This window comes from Gordionus sp. m RMFG-2023, chromosome 2, assembly GCF_954871325.1.
Source record: "Gordionus sp. m RMFG-2023 chromosome 2, tfGorSpeb1-WG-v2, whole genome shotgun sequence".
NCBI classification, from domain to species: Eukaryota; Metazoa; Nematomorpha; class Gordioida; order Chordodea; family Parachordodidae; genus Gordionus; species Gordionus sp. m RMFG-2023.
Genome location: NC_088776.1, coordinates 52,921,019 through 52,942,158, shown reverse-complemented (window position 1 = coordinate 52,942,158; position 21,140 = coordinate 52,921,019). Strand labels below are relative to the sequence as shown.

Below are 21,140 nucleotides of genomic sequence, written 5' to 3'. Positions count from 1 at the left end.
TAAATATAGATATTAGGAAAGTTAATTAAATATAAAAAACATTGAATATTATTTCAACATTAAAATAAATTATATTAAATCAATTTAGTGTATATTATTATTTAACAAAAAGAAAGTTAATATATAAATTTTCCATTATTCTAACTTATAGAGGCAAAACAATATACAAAATGATAAATATATGATATTACTATAGAAAGTAAAAAAAAATTAAGTTATTAGCAGAATAAGAAAAACTGAGGATATAGAAAACTAAATATATGAAATTATTTATTTTTCAATCAGTTTTGCAAATTGAAATTATAAAAAGACTCACACTTTTGCGAAGTAAGCCAATCAGTTGAAAACACTAAACTAATACCAAGCCTAAGCTTTTAGTACATTTTAATATATTAATTTGATATCTGGCCAGAATGGATAATATAAAAGTTATAAATAATAGTTTGTTGTTATTTAATGTATAACTTTTAAGAAAATAGCTACAGGAAGATAATGGAATAAGATAAATAGAAGTTTTAATATCATGCCATGTGAAGTCACCAAAACTTCAGGAATTTAACTCTGAAACAAACTTAATCCATATTAAGTATATTTTAGTTAAACAGCCGGATTGATAGATAGTTTAAAGAAAAACTTATTATAGAAAAAATAAGAAAATAGCTGCCTATGATCGGCATCATCATACTAGAACAAAAATTATAGAAGCACTAAATATCTGTATGCGTTAATGTGTAATGCCTGTAGTATTTATTAATTCGTTCATTAATTTTTCGAGTCAAGAAACAACAGTTATAAACAAAATTTTCCTTTTATTATTTTACTATAAAAATTTATTTATCCTTATAATAACCAATATTTTAGAATTGATCCATAAATAATAGTATAAACATTTAAATTGTAAGAATAAAATTCGGCATATACTTCTAAAAATGTTTATATAAACATTTAATAATATATAAAAATTTTACCAAAATTTTAAAAAATTTAGGAAAGAAATTTTAAATTTAAATATTTATTTTATCTACATTAAATTTAATATTTGGCAATATCTTTCGTGATTTAATGTTGATAATTAGTTTATTCTAAAATGATTATAAATATTTACAACTAACTCCTGATATTTTTTAATTACTTTCTTATTTTTAATATCACATGAATATCACTTATCCAATACCACGTGATATATTTTAAAATTTTCTTTTTAACATTCACGATGGGAGATTTTAAAAAAGAATATATTCGCCTTAACCATGAACAAAAGGAAGAATTATCTCATGTCCTAAAAACGGTTAGAAAATTATATTAAATTTACTAAATTTTTAAGCATGGATTAACTGGAATTTTTATAATATAGTCTACATTAATTTTTTTTAAAGATATTAAAATATTAACTGAAATTTTCTACAAACGATAATATTAATAATGTTATTTTTGCATTACAATATTAATGTTATATGTATCAATATTAATGCTATCAATTATTTATGTATATCTTAATCTATAATAAAATATTTTAAATTAATTAAAAGGGTGTAATAAATATTCCCAAAGTTCCTAAAAATTGGATGTTCATATATTTCTTAGTATAAAAATTGCTATGATAAATTCCCTTTTAGATATATTTTTATAAAAATGTTTGTATAACTTAATAAGTATTCTTTAATATAAATTATAAAAATATCAAAAGCAAAGTTATGAGTAATGATAAATATTAATATTTTCTTATACATTATTCTTGATAGTTTATATTTTTGCATAAGTAATTATTATCTGGCACTATATTAATTTTTTAGATTTAAATTGGAGATTCACAGATACCAATACTTGTAAGTGGGCATGACTTAAATACACACCCCCAAAAACTATGCGCCCCCTATCAAAGAAGCTTAATTTAAATTATATTATTGCAGAATCGTATTTAGCTTCATAAGATGAGTTAGAAAATGTTTTTTTAACATAATAAAAAATTTTTAAAAAATTATTTTTCTACATGACTAAACTATGCGCTCCCGATCAAAGTAGCTTAATATATAAAAAATAAATGCAGAATCATATATAACTTATTAAAAGGAATCAAAAAATGTTAGTACTAAGTTTATAAATTATTTATAACTTATTGAGATTTTGAAAATTTACTTAATTTCTTCTTTTTTGACTAAATTTTTTTAAAATTTTTACTATGTTGCCATTTTTTTAAAATAAAAAAAAACATTTTCTAATTCATCTTATGAAACTAAATAAGATTCTGTATTAATATAATTTAAATTAAGCTTCTTTGATAGGCGGCACGTAGTTTTGGGGGGGGTGTATTTTAGTCATGCCCCTTGTAATTGGTTATAGGGCAATACCTTAAATTTTATAAATATACTATAAAAATAATATACCTTCATTCATTTAGAAGAATTTAGTCAAGATAATGCTATAAATTTATAAAAAGATATTAATCTGGGACTTTCCATGTCAAATCATTCACAATTTGAATGATCCCTTTTGATTTTTACAAAATAATGGTTATGAATTAACATAACTTCATTTGCAAAATTTTTCAGAGATTGATGAGTATTCATTTCCATTTAATTAAGGTTTGATTATATAAACTCCATGCTTATAAATAATAAATTTAAATCATTAGCTAAATTATTTGTCAAGATATTTAAAATTAAACAGAATGCTTAAAAGGTTCCCTTATATCAAGGAAGGTAAGCCAAGTTAGAAATTATAATTTAATATTTTTATTAGTTAAAGTATATTATAATCGTACAAATTATTTTAAAAAATCAAAGGGGATCTGGTTGGAATCTTCAGTGGATTTGGTATGAATTTTAACATACTCTATTATTTTTGGCGTTCAGCTGATATCATTAGTATTGGTTTGGTTAGATGCTAAAAATTTGATATAGATGCTTCTACAAATTATTTTATAATTTTTCTTTAGATCTAAAACCCTCACTTAACTTTTCTTTACATAAATTTTTTATTGATTATTTTTTGAAATTTTTTTTTTAATAAAAATTTGTTCAAATATTTTTATTATGACTCATATATAAAATATAAAAAAAGAAAAAAAATACTTATGAAATACAATTATATAATTTCAATTATTTAGTTATTTTTAACTAAATTAAATACAAACAAAAGCATTAATTGGACACAGACACATGTTTTCCAAAAAAAATGGAACTTGCCAAATATGCAAATTTTTTATTTTTTTGGGGTAATGATGTGTAGCATTAAACGTTATTGATTTTTATTTATTTTATTGAAATATTAGATAGCGTTATACTTTTATCCTTATGTGCAAAAAAAATTGACGCTTTTGAGTTGTGTGTCTGTGGTCTAGTCGGTTCAGTGTCTATATCACAATCCGATAGTTCTGGACTCGAATCCAGTAAGGATTATGCTTTTTTTCTAAAGTCAACTATGGAGCTCCATCCTTAAAAGGACTATATAATAGATCGAACTCGACCAGATGATTTCATTAATACATACTATAATGTATATGCATCTTATTGCATTTTAAATTTTGGTCCTTGTTTAGCAAGTGGGCTAACGTCATATATAATAAGCCCCCCCCCCCCCTTTTTTAAGGAAATAACGCCAAAATGTTTTTATTTACTCAATTTAAATTTAAGTCTAAAAACAGTAAATAATATATTTTATATTATGTCCCAAAAAAAAAATTTCAATAAAAAAAATAGCAAAGATATTTTTTTAATGGAAAAATCGATTTTTTTTTCGCTTTGCTGGCCCGAACCCTATAAATAAAAAAAACATGGTGTCCAATAGTCATGTTAAAAAATGCGATTTGCCAAAATAATATTATGTTAGCTTGGAGAATTTGATCATAGATGGCAGAAAGGTTTGGACATTTATTTGCTAACTCTCTAGGCTACATAATATTGATTAGGCTAAAATACTATTCAGGCCGTTTTTAAAAATCGACTCAATCGGGTTTTTTAACAACGCAACTGCCCAAAATGATTACTTTCTCTATTTTATCCTATTTTGATTTTATTTCTTTTGGTTACTCTCTTAATAATTTTATTGTAAATCCATTCATTTTGGCCTACTGAGAAACTGTTAAACCTAATATTTAAACTTCGTTTTTTTTAGCTCAAAGCAATCCTCTAGTGTTATTAAACGGCTTGATTTGAGCCGATTTTAAAAATGGGCAAACTTAATATTTTATTCGGAAGAATATTACGCAGGACTGAAGATTTTGCTCATAGATGGCACAAAGGTTTCGACTAGAGATCTGCAAAAGTAGGCCCGTAAGAAAATTCGGGCCGGGTCGGGTTTTAAATTTTTTTTAAATATATCTAAATTTATCAATTTTATGTTTATGTAAAATAAAAATGTCATTTTATTTATAGAAAATAAACGCCATATGACATATATCGTTTATTTTGAGTAATTACAAGAATTAATTTCTATATTTAAATAAATTAGGGACGGGCAAAACTTTATAAAAAAAATTTCGGGCCGGGCCGGGCTTGAAAATTAAGCCCGATGCAGATCACTAGTTTGGACATCTGTTAGCGAGATTTCGAGGATTAGGCAATTTTTTTCTGGCTAAAATTATTGAGTTAATTATTTTTAAAAATCGGCTTAAATCGAGGCCATTTAACAACATTAATCACCTTAGCCTTGGCAATTTATTTCGAAACAGCTCTTTTACCTATTCCCAAACTGTTTTTTTTTACCAAAAGGATTAATAAATGGAATGCAACACATTCCTAAACGATGAAAAATATATTTACCCCCCTCCCCTCCCCCTTCTTTTAAAATCTTATTAATAGATTTATTTGATGCAAAAAATTTTATAAATATAAATTTGATTTTCTAAAAGATTATATTTTTTAAAAAATAATTGTAATAATATCGGTTTCTCGCGGTTTGTATGATTAGAGAATTCTTTGTTCAAATTTGTAAAAAAAAAGGATAAAATTATTATTTACTAAATTTAACTTAAATTTTTTTTTTTATTAAATCCAAAAATCTCTTTTAAAAAAATAATTGTTTTAAAACTTAGGAAGTTTTAAAATTTGAATGAAATTATATGTTAAATTTTCTGGAATTATACTTATAGCATGTTTATTTTTATATTAGAAAAAAGCCTATATATTTTTTTGTAAGTTTCCAAAGTTTTCCTATCGTTTTTTTAATTTTGAACTTAGCCTTAAAAAAGGATTGTTTAAATCGGCTGGTATGGGGCTGCTACAATGCAGTTTTCGCGCTTCTTTCCGGTTTTAAAAGAATATTTTTATATGACCGATTTAAATATCCGGTCAGGTCCGTTTTATTATTTATCATAAATGGATCTGACCTGAATCCAATTATTTATTTTTTTCTAAGAAAGCGGAAATATTGTATATAAATCCTTAAGGGAAAGAATATTTATAAAGGCATTTATAACAAAATAATTTAAATTTTTACTGAGGTCCTGCTCGACCCGAAGAAGGACTCTGGGTAATGATATGTGCTGTCAGTCATCATTTTATTAAAATGCTGTGTCCCATTTTTATTTAACTATATATTAACGTAATTATGGGGTCACTTCCGGTATACGTCATACCCTGAGGCAAACATGTAGATTGGCTTCGAAAAAAACCGATCCTATCTTTCGAACTAGTCGAGTTTAAAAAGCGATTCCCCAATCTAGACCTATAACTAGAAAACAATTTTTTTTAAAATATATTATAATGATAATTTATAACGTTGTCTAGTATTTTAATAAAAAAATACAAAAAATAAGTCAATAATGTCGTTCAACGTTATACATCATTACCTGCAATAAATATATCGCATAATGTATTGTGCTTTAAAAAAAAATTTACCACCTTAAAAGTTATCAGCCCCTTTGGGGACAAGAAAAAAAATTTTGTATCGTGAGTCATATGAATCTCGTTTATTTTAGCATCAAATTCTAATCTCCCAAGGTTCCAAATTTAAAAATAAAATGAAAAAGTTTTTTTGGTGTATCATTTTTTTTTCGTGTGCAATTTCTATACGATTTTTTTAAATTTTATTTTGTGTTGAAAATTTTGAAATAATATTCTTAATTCGAACGGATTAGCTAAACTCACCTCAATTTTTAATTCAAATTTTTTTATATACAAAAAAAGAAAGATAATATTATGACAAATTAATGGAATTTATTGATACAATTCATTTCATTTTTATTCATTAAGCTGTTTGACATAATTTATTTTTGATTTTCATTTCGATATCAAGATTAAAGAAATTTTTTATAGGCATTTTACACAATCATTTTATGTATATATATAATTTTTTTTTAATCTTTCATTTAAATCGATTGTCTTTAAGCGTCCTTGGCCAATCACCATATCCACCCCCCCCCCCATTCCCCATTTTTGTTTTTTTTATAATAAAATTATGTGGTCAATAATCTATCAATTATTACCCTGCATTCATAGTTAGCGCGAATTCGCGGCGAAATATAAAAAATATGCTGTATTTTTGCATTCTTCACCACTATGCGGCGGATGCGAGGAAATAATAACCCTACATATCCTAAAATTTGGATAGTTCTGTAAATGGCATGCCAAGCCCTGTCCCGAATTTTTTTTACTCAATCCGGCCCTGTATCAATTTTTTACTAAGATTAACCGGCTAGTTTTTTAATTGTAATTTTTTATATACAAGGCCTAAACCAAAATATATGCTGCTGAAACATAAGCAAATATTTATAATCTTGGGGAGTTTTTTAAATTAAAAAAACACAGTACTTTAGGGATGATCACTTCCATTATGAAATATCAGAATTCATCAAATTTATATTTTAAAAAAATTTATCCCTGCCCATTAAATATTTTTTTTACGGGCATTGCCCAGCAGATTAACCTCTTATAGAGTGTTCCAATAATTCTTCGTGGATATTTAAATTACTTTTAGTCAATAAGTTGCTCATTTTGTATAACTGTTGGTTGCTAATTTGTTTTTCTTTTGCGCTCGGATTATCGAAAGTCTGATTAAATGATTACATCATTTTTTTAGCGCAATCATGATTAAAGCTATTAGATCGCCAAACAATGACGCAGCTATATTATTTAATTTAGACATCGCGATACGATCGCAAGAACAATAACGCAGCTGCTGTATTTATTTTGAAATTTAGGCCTCGCGATTCGATCGTTAAACTATATCACAGATGTATTATTTTTAATATAGGCATCTCGCTTGTGATCACGAAACCATGACACAGCTTTATTATGTTTGTAATTTAGGAGTCGCGAAGCTATGACGGCCTATTACCACGCTAACTATAAAAGATACACTTCGTAGCTTAATAATGTATATAATGGCATGGAAACGATGAGCTATTATTTTTTTTATAAAACTTGCTTTCTTTTGTTGTAAAATGGAAGGGGGGGGGCTGTTTAACTTAAAAAAATATAGTAATAATGATAAATTTTTTTTCAAAAAAAATGGATAAAATATAAATATTTTTCAAATATATTATGTAAACAAAAGGCGAATAGCCCTAACACTCGCTACTATTTTTTCTTTTAGACTATGTCCAAAATCTTTTGTGAAAATTTCGAAAAGTTTTAAAATTTTAATGAAATCGTATGTTAAATTTTTGAAATTATTTAGAATTATATTTTGGACATGTTTTTATTTTTATATTAAAAAAAAGCTTATTTCTTCTTTTTCGAAGGTTTCAAAAGTTAGCGAATATAATATTTTGAAGTTAATTATAAGTGATTAAAAATAGAAAGTGTGAAGTTTGATTATTTAACACCTTTTTCTCTAAGACTTAATCTCTCTATGTCGGAAAATATAGTAAAGCAGTACTGATTTGTTGTACTCGATAGTCCGTCAATATATTGCCGATAATATTTTAAAATTCCAAAATAACTCAGGGGGTACCCTCTTACTTAGTCAATGAATAAAATATACAACATTTTCAACATCCATTTTATGGTTGAATTATTTTAGCCAACCGAGGTAAGTGGCCCTCATCCGTTTTCCGGGAAACTATTCGATTTTTATTACACTTTACTCTTTCAACATGGAAAGATTGTATTACATGTATTATGCTTCGGCATTGCAAATAGCCGGAAAGGATGAGTATTCTCAATTGACTTTTAGGTCTTTAGTAACTAATTTAATTATGGGGAAATAATGTAGAAAATATAAAAGTTAATATATAAGATAATTAATAAATATAAAATACCGGAAAATATTACATTTATTATTGTTTTTTATGTGTTTAAATTTTTTTAAAAAAAAATGATTGTATAAATTCTTATCATCCCTAAATGTCAAACTTTTTCTTTTAAAATTTGGAATATTCACAAATAGTGATATGCATAATCGTTCCTTAAGTGCTTCTTGTGAAGTCTTATTAATTAACTAGTGAAAGAATATAGATAGGAAAAGTAAGAATTATTTCGCTTTTCTCCTAATCAATGCTTCTAAAACATTGTATGAGTTTAATTTAAGGTACATATTTTCATTCTCCAATATAATTTAATTATGTATCCTATTTATAATATCATTATCTCTCAATATTGATCATATATATTTTTTAAACTATTGTTTAAAATTTTTTTTAAAAAATCGAATTGCCAATTATAATATTTTATTTTTTGTTATGATTCCACATTTTATTTAAAATTTTTCCATAGGTAAAACTCAGGTGAAATTTTTATTTTTTTAATGTGCCTATGCAATATAATTTTTTTTTTCCATATTATCAAAGTTCATTTGTTACGAAATTATGAATTAGGAAAAAATATATATAAGATAATAATGATAAATAATACAATAAATAACAATAATAAAACTTATTTATTTATTATTGAAAGTTTTTATACTCATTTTCAGTGCGTGTAAAAGGAAAATTAGCAAAAAAATATATTATAAATAATGTTGCTCCTTTCTCAATTTAAAAAAAAATTCGTATAATTTTTACCCGAAAAATCGCGAAAAATTTTTTCGCATACATGTTACACCAACCATAAAAATATAGAGTGAATTTATATGTATTTATGGTAGATTTATAATAGGCTTGTTAAGGGAAAAGTTATAATTATTATGTGCATGTTATGTATTGTTTAACTTCACTCTATTGACTTACATTTTTCAAAACAATCAATTTTTCTTAGAATAAAATTGAGGGGTGGAAGGGGGGGGGGATATTTGATACCTCGATTCACGAGAAAGGCAGGTAAGTAAAGAATGAAAGTTTTATTAATGCAATTTTTATTAACAATATTCTTGCCTTTATTAATAATATTTATTTTTGCCCGCATACCTCAAATACCTGAATATTAATTATAAAAAAATATATATAATATCTTTTATGATCACATCTTAATTAATGCTATAATCTTATCCTTAATGATAATGTTTTTAAATCTTTTTTAAAAAATAACAATATTTTTTTTATTATAAATAATTATTGTATTTTATGTTATTGTTGGATATTTTATATTATACTTATATTAGTACATATAACACAGGGTTAGCACGAGTTTAACCAGCCTGTGCTAAATTCGTAATTAAAAATGAAGTGCGCCGCCCCTCTCTAAAAATGTTTTAAATTGTGGATGTTTTTTTTTAAAAAAAAAATAGCGACCTCTAAAAATGTTTCAAAAAATGTGAATCTATTTTCAGTTTTTTTAAGGTTTTATCTTCAGTTTTTTATAAGGTTCTAATATCCATTTTCAGTTTTTTCCTAAGATTCTATTTTCATAGGTTCTATTTCCATTTTTTATGTTTTATTTTCAGTTTTTTTACAATTTGAATGGATTCCCAAAGTTTCCGTTTCTTAATCAGCAAATAAATGAAAACAAAAATTAACAATGAAATTAACCTTGTAAAAATGAATAGAGCACCATTTTGAACCAGATGAAATGCTCTTCTAAATAAAAAAAAATAAATCCTTCAGAGATTTTTGAAAATGCTCATACTAGAATTTTTGGATCTAATTTTACCTGAAATTCTAAATCTTTTATAAGTAAAACTTTTTTCTTGATTAAATTAACATAGAAAGAAAGAGAATTCAATTTTATGATTTTTTAAAGATTTTATTTTTGAGCGAAATTTTTTTAAAAAAAAATTACAAATGTTTTAAACAATGTTCACTCATATTTTTTTAAAAATGGCATCCGATTCCTATATTTTGTAAGAGAATAAGAATCGATATACTGGATTTGTCCCTGTTTCAAGCTAGTTATTTTTCTATAAAAATACCATCTTTATATTTTTTTTCTATTCTATATTGAAAGTGTTTAAAAAAATCTATAATTTTATTTTTCGAGTAAAATGGTTGGATAAGACATGATGATAACTAGTGTGTGCTATATCTGATAAAGGATCCACTACTAATGTTTAAAAATTAGGGTCGTAGATAAAATAAATTGCTGGCATTCATTCATTTAGTAATAATTATTATTTTTTAAAATGGTCTTTCAACTGAATCACGAAATTTTTTTTATCGAAAATAATTCCGGGGAATTATTTATTTTCCCCCCTACCATTCCTATCAAATCAGACAATGTCATATAACTTATTAGTCTCGAAATTTATTGATGCTTAGGAAGATCCAAGCTTAAAAAAAAAGAAGAGGCTAGGGTTAGACCATTTATTTAAAGGCGTATATTATGGTTAAAAAAAAATTTGATTAGAATCGTAAGATACTGAAGAGTTCTGGCCATAGCCCTCTAGACACCACCTCTTAAGCCAATAACTCCAAAGCCCCTAGAAGATTATTAAAATGAATTACGACTATGTATGTTAACTATGAAGACGCGATATTTAATTACGCGATTAATTCGTACTTCTACCCGTTAGATCGAAGAACCTGGTTCTCACGACCAAACTTAAGTGGCATCAAATTTAACTTGTATCTTTTTTTGCAAGATAATTTAGTTATGATAAAACTTTCGGTTGAAGTAGTTTTATAAAAAAGATGATTAGCAAAATTGACGATTAGATCAAAGTCGCACACAAAATAACACTTAAATTCTCCTTCAAAAAGGATTATCAAATTCATTATTTATCATTCATCATTCTTATATTTTTCTTTTGTATGCTTTGCTCCTTTTTAATAAACGAAACAAATTTTGTTTATTACCACGCCTAATTAGGTTATTAATTTTCAGTTTTTTAAAAAAAATATATTATCAACATAGAAAAACAAAAATGAAGAAATAAAAAACCCTCCTAATTCAAATAAAATTATTCAATCAAATCGATAATTTAAAAAAAAGCTTGAAAAAATTTTGCGGCATTTATCCTTTTTTGCTAATAAATCAAAATTTATTTTTATGATAGGGAATAATCGGAAGATTCTGATCTCAAAAAAAAGAGATTTGATATTCGATCTTATAGTTAATCATATATATATTTTTTAAAGATTTATTGAATAAATATAAACTTTTCTATTTTTTAAAAATAAAATTCACGAATCTCGTTATTTGGCCTAATTTTTTTAAAATAAATTGTTATTTTTTTTTGTTTTAAATTTTATGCATCAAATAATATTTTGTGTGTATATATGAATATTTTATTATAAAAATGTGATACAAATTTTGTAGGAAAAATTTCACGATTCCGCGCGAAACATAGGGCCGCTGGGGAGGCAGGGACCCAATACATTTACTCAAAATTATGTAAGTGAGGATCCCTTCAGATATTTTCGTATCGCAATTAGATTTATTTTTTAAATAACCTAACTCCTACACAAACTTTCACAGTTAGGCATTAAAGTGTTAATCTTTTAGTTGTAAAAAATTGATTCAAATCTCTACACTGAACCTGAAGCCGAAACATTAAGGCCTATTTATTAGTATAAAAAGTTTTGCAAGTCGGGGTAGGGGTAAAATTGGTATATAACATATGCTTATTTATTTAGAAATACCCATTATCATTTATATGGCATCGCTAAAGAGTAACCTAGAAAAAAAACCAGAGTTTAAATGATGTATTATTTCTGGCCCCTCACATCTTAATTTTGTAATTTCTCAGTTTTTTTGTTAACACTTCCCCTTTTTGTGAGATGAAACAAAGGGAGACAAATGAAGTTTTGGCGGCTGATAAATGATCATCTCCTTAAATTGAAGTTTAGTAATCTAATAAAATTATTCTAGGTCTGGCTTTGTTATGTCGATCGGGATGGTAGGTGCCAGAAAATTAGAGGAGATGGATGTTAAGCTGATTAAAAAAGAGTTTTGTGAAAGTATATCTAGGGATTGCGAGTATAGAAAATGATAATGAGGGATGGACACCTGGAAATGGAAAAAAAATTAGGGGTTTATAAAGAAGGATACCGAAAACGTGGAGGAATTCGAGAAAGGAGATTAGATTTTGAAAATGGCATTCACTAGGAGTAATTCGAGTGATGGAGGGATTCGGACCTTTTTTAAACAGGAACTAGATAAAGAAAATTTAAAAACAAAAAATAATATCTAATTTTTAGCTACCATTATCTTTTAAAATAATTCAATTTTTTTTTAAACCATACAAATAAATTGAATTTTGGTGCCCTTTAATTAATATATTATGAAATTATGTATACAATAAAAATATCGGATCAGTTTTTTAAAAATATCGGCACAGCCCTAATTCATAATAATTTTTAAATTTAAATATATTTTTTGTTGAAAAATAAACTTAGGCCAGATCTCTCCGAGAGAGTTCTGTTTCATAATTCATATGTTGTTATGCGCAAAAATTTACGATAATTTTCTGAGCATAAAATTATTTTTTTTTATAAAAAAAGGCATTAATTTTTTATTATTTAATGGAATAATAAAGATTTGGGCTGGTGAATGGAATTAATATACACAGTATCAATATTCAAACTTTCGTTTCGAAAGTTTTTTTTATTAGTTTTTCATCACGTCTTTTTCTTTCTCTTTGTTAACTTTTATTTTTATTTTATGAGATTTTAAAAACGTTTTAGAAATCTTTATTACCTAAATTGAAAATGAGATTATTTACACCTATTAACGATTCAAAAGTTGCCTGAAAGAATAATTTTGAAAGGGCTTATATATTTTTTTTCATTTTTAAAGCTTCATTTTTTGATATTTTCACTTGCATTGCATGGCTTTTCCTATTGATTTGACTTGATTTTTGATATCTATTTAACGCGAAAGCTGAGTTCACTTGTAAATAAGTTTTTACGCGAAACTAGGCCCTCTTTGTTCAACATATTTTTTTGGAGAATCGGATCTTTAATTATTTGAACCTAAATTTCTTAATATTTGATTACATCGTATAGTGTTGTTAAACGGCTCTACGGTTAACCCAATATTTTAGCCATGGAATTTATGCAAGCCTGTTGATTTGGTTCATAGATGACAGAAAGGTTTGGACTCTATTAACGATATCTCGAGGCTTACGTAAAATTATTTTGGTGAGCACTTTTATATTTTCTTACTGGGGAATTCATATGCAATTGAGCTTTGTTTATTCTTTCTATTCGATTCATGAAAATGAACCCTCTTCCCCTTAACCGCTTCTAAGCAGAAGTCTGTTTAGCCATCTGCATAACTTCTAAACAGAATAAAAAGAAAGGGTTTATTTAAGTACACACCTAAAACAAAACGAAATAGTTCAAAATCTGAATAGGCTGGTCTAAAATCGGACGATTGACACACCCTTAATGTTTTAAATAAATACGCTCCAAGTTTTTAGCCCTTTCAAATTTTAAGTCCCAACTTAGAGATAGAGATTAAAATTTTTTGGGATAAAAACTAGGGTTAGCCTTTCCCATTCACTCATTTGACATTGACGCAAATTATTTTCCAGCACATAAATATTTAAATTTTCGTTATAAAATTATTGTTTCTAAAAGATTCTGTTCCGATCATTACATTTTAAAAAAAATGCTAATTAAAAAATATTTAAAATCACGTTTATCATTTTAAATCAACTTTTATTATAATGTAAAAAAACAAGGATATCCCCCCTTTTCCCATGACTTAAGATTTTAATATTATCATTTTCCATAATAAACCGTTTGCTTTTCACTCTCTAAAATTTATTCATGTTTACTTATAATTTCGTTATCTGATTTAATATAAAAACGCGTGCGTGCGAGTTATTAAAAGATTATTTGCCCGTTTTTTCAAAAAAAATTTTAAATCCTGGATTTTCTTTAATCCAAAGACCCTGTTCTCATACGGTTTCCTTCAAGAAATGAATAAGGGAAGAAAGTATATAAATAATGATAATAATTTTGTTATTTCGACCTCATTACATTACCTTATTGGATTTATTAATATTTTGAAATTATTCCTAGGGAGATTAATATTTGATAAAATATTAAGACACTATTAGTTGGGGTGTTGTGTTCCGCCATAAATTTTATTGGTTTCTAAATATTTATCTATTTACCAGTTGAAGGATCATTTGATTGACCATTTACCATGTGTTATTTAAACGCTAATTTTGGTATATTTTTAAAAACGGCAAGATTACGATTTAAGCCAAAATAATATTATTTAAGCCTCGAGATTTGGCAAATAGATGTCAATTTCTACCATCTATGAGCAAAATCTCCCATGCTTTACATAATATTATTTTTAGCTAAAATCTTAATCGGGCCCTTTTTAAAAAAAATCGACCTAAATGGGGCTTTATAACATGACTAATTTTAACCTCCATTCTCATATTTTAGATTTCATTTGAAAAATTATTTATAAATATTTGGGTCAGGTTTTTCAAATTTAAAATCCTTTGCACATATTTTGTCTACTCATATATGTAGCGTTGTTAAACGGCTCTTGAAAATGGCTAACCCAATATTTTCGGCCAAAAATATTCCACAGGCCTCGAGATCTCATAGATGTTCAAACTTTTCTATCTTTTATGAGGCAAATCTCCAGGCTTACCAAATATTTTTGGCTAAAATATTGGGGCCCTTATAAAAAATCAAGTTGTTTAACAACACTACGTAAATACAAATGGGTTTTTTTTTCATTTCTACAACGTTATTCAGATATTTTTCACAGTTATTATAGCCTACGATATTTTGTGATCTGAATCTACCAGTAAAATAAAAATTAAATTAATACAAAATAATAAATTTAAAAATTAACAAACTCTTCAGAATATTTCTTCCCATATGTTGTTTAATTAAGAAAAATCTCCATATTCCCTTTTTTAAAAATAAAAAATTCGTAATTAATTTTATTTCAAAAAAATATATATAATACGAGAGGAAATTAATTTTAAACCTTTTTTTCCTCCCCGCTATAAAAAAATAAGATTCTTTACTACTTTTAAATTATTCTTATAATTAATTTATCTTTTCTCTCTTCCTTTATTGTTATTTTTCTTTCTTTCTATTTTTCCCATTCTTTATTTTTTTTTTTGAAAGTTTCTCTTTTTTAACTATAACAAATAGATTACATGTTACAGTCAAATCGCGTTAATATCTTATTTTTCCGTGTTCGGTTCGGTTTATAGGTGGGCTCAATTCGGTTCATGAAAATATTTTTGAATCCGGGTTTGGGTCAGGGTTTAAGAATTTTTGAATTGATAAAAAAAATTCTATGATTAAATTATAATTAAAAAACTAGACATATAAAAAATAAATTTTTTTATTTTATTTATAGGCAAAATATAGTTAAAAATACAAAAATTTAAAAAAAACTGCCCTAAATCCTTGTTTAACAATTTTAAGTTAAATTTTGAGAATTCCTTAAATTAACAATATCCAATATAATAATTTTTACTTTGAGTTGTTCACCTTCATTTTCCTCTATTTGATAATTTTTGGGAAAAAGTTAAAAATTAAAAATAAATGGCGTAAATGAATTTAATTGTTTAAAATTTATTAACACTCCAATAGAAATCTTTAAGAATAAATTTTAAAAATGGCGTAAATGAATTAAGTTGTTTAAAATATATTAATACTTCACTTTATCGGAAATTTGAAAATATTATAAAATCTTAATTAAATTATTAATATTTGTATTTACAATACCGGTTTTACTTTATCCACTTTTGCAAGCCCCGAAACATTTGAAAATGCAGTGTTGTGATTGTTTTTCATCAAAACGAACGCCTTTTAAAATCACTCCTTATTTTTTCGAGTTCCTCACTTTCCCTAAATTTTTTTCTTTCTCTCTCATTGAGTCCCGTTTTTGGTCCGAATCCTTTGATACAATAAATAATTTCTAGCACAGCATGAGGCTCAGACTCGTCTCTCATTTAATTTGTCAATTTGAATAGAGAAAATATCTCACTCAAGTAAAACACGCCTCATTTATAGCTCCACTAAAATAGTTATCGCATCACGCTCCTTAAATTACAAAATAAATAGTAGTAAATGATACAAAGGCGGCGCTCGCTTACTAATTAATTGGAGTCCTTAGTTTGGGATATTGTCTTCATGGGTTCTCATCCACGGTCTTAATATTTTTTCTTCTTCTTTTAATGGTATAATTTATTTAAATGTCTAGAAAAATATAATCATTATAATTTACAAAGGGGACGGGCCAATATTTTATTGGGGGCTTTGTTCGGTCGTTTAATTTTATAGAATAAATATTATAACTGTATTTCTAAATTTTTTCTTATAAATATAAAAATGATTTTCAATCGAAAACCATTTGTTTTGCGGTAAAGGAAATAAAGAATGGAATTATGCCTCTGTTAATAATTTTTTCTTTTTATTAATCGCATAAATTACATAAATGATGGCTTAGATTTATTATGTAAAACTCAAAAAAATAGCGATATTGTGTAAGCTATTAATAATTTTGTGATTTAATATTATTGATTGGATTTATTCTTTTTTATTGGCTTTGCTAATTTTTTCTTGTACTACTTAAAATTCTTGTTTTATTTTAATTTTTGAAAATTACATAAAATTATAGCATAATCATAATAACGATAATTTTTTTTATATCCTAATTACACCTCAAAAAATAAAAATTATGGTAATTAGTTTGCAGAAAGCTTATAATAATTTCCGTATTATTCCGCCAAGATATTTTCAAATAAGAATGAATATTAAAATCAAATCATCATCATTATTCTATAAAAAAAAATTTATTAAGTTATTTTTTGCTTACCTCAATTAACTTTTGAGGATATATTTTCATTTTTCTCTCTATTCTCATTCATTTAAATCCCATTTTTTGATTGATCATGATTATGTTTGGAGCATAATTTTAATTTCTTATATTTAAAATTGCACTATGAAAATCGTTTTTTTCCTCTATATAACAATAACAATTCCCTTTTTCTTACCATTAATTTTTGAAAGAAAATAAGTATTATTTAAGATAGGCCTATTCATAAACGAATCGGATAGTAACGAGTAGTTCGAATACGAATAAACGATAATTCGATTCGAATAAAACGAATAATTTTGGAATTTAATATAAAATATGATCGTTTTTCATTTCTATTGATAACCAGTCAATATGACAGGTGATGCGATTAACAAGGTACATCACCTGCTTGTGAAAAGCTTTTCTCGGTTAAACTTATTTGTTGGCAAAAAAATTGCATGTCTTATACATAAAGAAGAAAAAAAATTTTAAAAAAAACTATTTACCTTAAAAATTGGCTTGGCATTATAAAATTATTAATATGCATTTTAATTTCCTTTAATATTATCAGATTATTTAGAATAATTTTATCTGTTTAAATATTAGACGTGGCCAATAGAGAAAAGGTGATATAATTTTCCTATAAATTGCTTTATATTTTAAAAACCGAAATACAAATCCACGAAAACGGATAGTAAATTGTTCGACTATTCGATTCGTATTCGTTTTTGAATAGGCCTAACCCTTCATTCAGTTGGCGCGAATTCGCGGCGAAGTTTGCAAAAATAGACAAAATAAGTACATATTTTTGTATTCTTCCCTCCGAACTTGTGCCAACTATGATATGAATGAGAGGGGTAAGATGTAGGGATGGTAATTAATATTTTCATTTTTTATATATAAGAAATTATTGTCCCCGCTTTAAAACGTTCATTTATTTTAATTTCATTTTTTTTTCTTCCCAAATGCACCTGAGTTCATTTATTTTAAAAGAAGGGGGGGGGGGGTGAGTAGAAGGTGCAAAAATCGTTAACCTTATAATTATTAATTATACCCCGGTAATAGTTTAATATTTATTATATAAATAATATTTTATTATTATTACTACTAATAAAAAAAAAGTAACAAATTTGGTACCTTTCATATTATTACTTAGTTTTAATTTTGGATGTTATGTTTTAGTGGGGCTCAATAAAGAAAGAAAGAAAAAAAATCAATAAATTTTAAGTTTTTTTGCCCCTTATTTTTAGGCTTTGTTAAGCGTTAAATTTTAAGTAATCTCTTTACTTTATTTTATTTTTAGAAGTGAATTCGGAATTAAAACCAACTATTAGTGTTGTTTAAAAGCCCTAATCGGCTCTATTCTTAAAAATGGCCCAATTAAGATTGTAACAGAATGATTTGGACATATAATTGCCAAATCTCGATGCTTACATAAAATTATTTTGGCTAGAATCCTAATCTGGTTTTTATTAAGCGATCCAAATTGGGCTTTTTAACAATAGTACTAATTATATACGAATTGACTGATTAATATCTTGGATATATTGTCAGCATATAAATTAAAAATGACTCAACATTTCACAACTTATCGAGTTTGTTTTTTTATCTCTCGATTTGACACATATGTTAATCATTTTATTTAGACCATAGCGGAAAGCATAATACGTTACGGACATGTAAAATAAAAAGGTTTCATATTAGGAAGCCTATTTATTTTTTTTTGTGATCGGGTCGGGCTTTAAATCTCGGAATAAAATTGATATATTTTAACATTTTTGTGGGAAACAAGGCGCCATTATTTTTTTATGTGTTTGTAGAATGATCATAAACTATTTATTTTTTTTGTAAAAATATAAAAACTATATTGATTTTTTTTAAAAATTAATTTCTTCTGTATTTGATATAAATTCGGGTCAGATCGGACGGATAAATGTTTATTTATTTCGGCTCGGGCGTTTTGGGACAAATGAAAAAAAATTCGTGATCGGGCCGGACTTGAAAAAAATTCTGGCCGGGCTTGAAAAATAAGACTTAACTAATTTAATGTGGTTGATCCTGGCGAATAGAAATAGCCACTTTACATCATTTTACCCGACCCCCTATTTTTTTCAAAATTATTTACATTTTACTCTATTTTTACAATTATTTTAATAATGTATCATTGATAGGTGGACTCCAAAGGAACAGGTTACATAAGCCTTAAGGACCTGGGCGATGCATTTAACGCGGTGGGAATCAAAATCCCGCCGTATGAAGTTAGGAAAATGGCGTCAGATTGGGAGCGAAAGAATAGCAAGATCCCGGATGGAAAACTTCAGTTTAGCGAATTCGAAAAGGTAATGTTTCGTTTATTTAGAGAAACCGAATTGCTATTTTTTTAAAAAAAATATAGTGATAGAAAATAATTTTATAAAAATTTCCCCCATACAACAATTATTAATTAGACACCCAAAAGGGTAACTATCTTGTTAGATTTTGTTTCAAAAAAGAGATATAGTAAATTAGTAGATTAAAGTGATATAGTATTATGTTTATAGCTTTAAGAATGAACCCTAGGTGAAAAAAAATATAACACCAGTGCCTACTGCCTAGGTTGGGTTATTGCTAGTCACTACGTTTAAACAGCTAGGATGTGACCCAGCTGTTCTTAATCCGTAATAGTTTATATTGCGAAAAAATGGTGAGGAAACTCTTTTTTCGTTGATTTTTAGAGGTCAGGAACGTATATATGAGGACGCGAGAGCTTAGTTGAGGTATTGCTATCCAGCATTTTTAAATTGTTGGTATCTAACTGTTCTTAATTTTGTCCTTAATTCCGAATAGAATTCTTAATAATATTCTATCGAGAAAAAAATGGTCACGACCACTCATATTTGGTTTATTTTGGGGGTTGAATAACTTGTATATATATGGGTACAATACTTTTAATACTCAATCATATATTAAGACGTAATTCTTTGGATAAATATACATTCAAAGCTATTATATAAAACTTTGCAAAAACATAGTTCGCCATAAATTAAGAAAACCAGATAAAATAATGTACCATTTTTTTAATACCATTACTTAAAATTGGGTGCAGTAAGAAATAAAATGTTAACTTAAACATGGACATAAACTACGGACCAATAAAAATATACCTTTTATATTAAAATACAATTTTAGGTGTGAATTAGTAAGTTGGTAACCGTTTTGAAAAGTTAATTCATTCACACTTTTAGTTAGTTTTTAGTTAATTCGTCATTTTAAAGCAATTTGCTTGTTTGGAACGATCACGAAATTGAATTTTTACATTATGATTATTTTTATAACCTATATTTTTTTAAAAAATGACTTTAAAATGTCATGTTATTTTAAAAAAAAAAAATTAAATTAAAAATATACCAAAAAAAACAACAAAGGCTCATGCTTTTCATTCCAAATGTACCCTACCATAAATCGCTTTAAAAAGAATGATTTTGGGAGGAAGAGGATTATCCTTATTTTTTTTGTAAAATGTAATCATTCAATTGATTATAATATTTTTAGGATGTGTTATATATTAATTGCCCACCTCTTAATTTCTCTTCGATAATGTACCTATCAAATATATTTTTTGGTTTAAATGAGAGAATAGGGTGGTGATGCTCCTAATTTCCCAATCGATAACTCGTTTATTTGTATCAATTAATATAATCGCCTTATAGGTCTATATGTTGTTTATATATTAAGCATAAATTATAAGATGTAGATTTTTTTTTAAAAAAAAATTCTCATTATACAATTCATAATCTAGGCGATTCCTTCGTCCATCCTTTTTTAAGAGTAAACGCGCCAAGAGGATTTACTTAGATTATATAAAAAATTTATTTTAATTTAATTAGATAATTTTATATCCGTTCGCATTATTTCATTATTATATTAATTCCACATGTAATAAATTTTTTTTTGTAATTCCCCGAGCGGAGTGTCTCATATATTAAAATGATACATTAAATTAATTTTTTTATGTGGTCTTATGAGGGAGAGAGGAAGAAAGAAGGAAGGAAGGAATGGAAATGAAGAAGTATACGGCAAAAAAAATTTATTAGTTATGGTTAATCTTTCATCGGA

General features: G+C 26.1%; 1 protein-coding gene across 1 annotated transcript in view; it reads left to right on the top strand.

The window, feature by feature from the left end:
* The first annotated feature begins 1,157 nt into the window (after positions 1–1,157).
* The window catches only part of LOC135925201 (plastin-1-like), a 34,211-nt gene continuing 14,228 nt past the window's right edge, over positions 1,158–21,140 (top strand). Inside the window, exons 1-2 of the mRNA XM_065460417.1 lie at positions 1,158–1,288; positions 19,217–19,384. Of these exons, the coding sequence (XP_065316489.1) occupies positions 1,214–1,288; positions 19,217–19,384 (243 nt within the window). The 5' untranslated portion in view covers positions 1,158–1,213. The remainder of the gene's footprint in view (positions 1,289–19,216; positions 19,385–21,140) is intronic.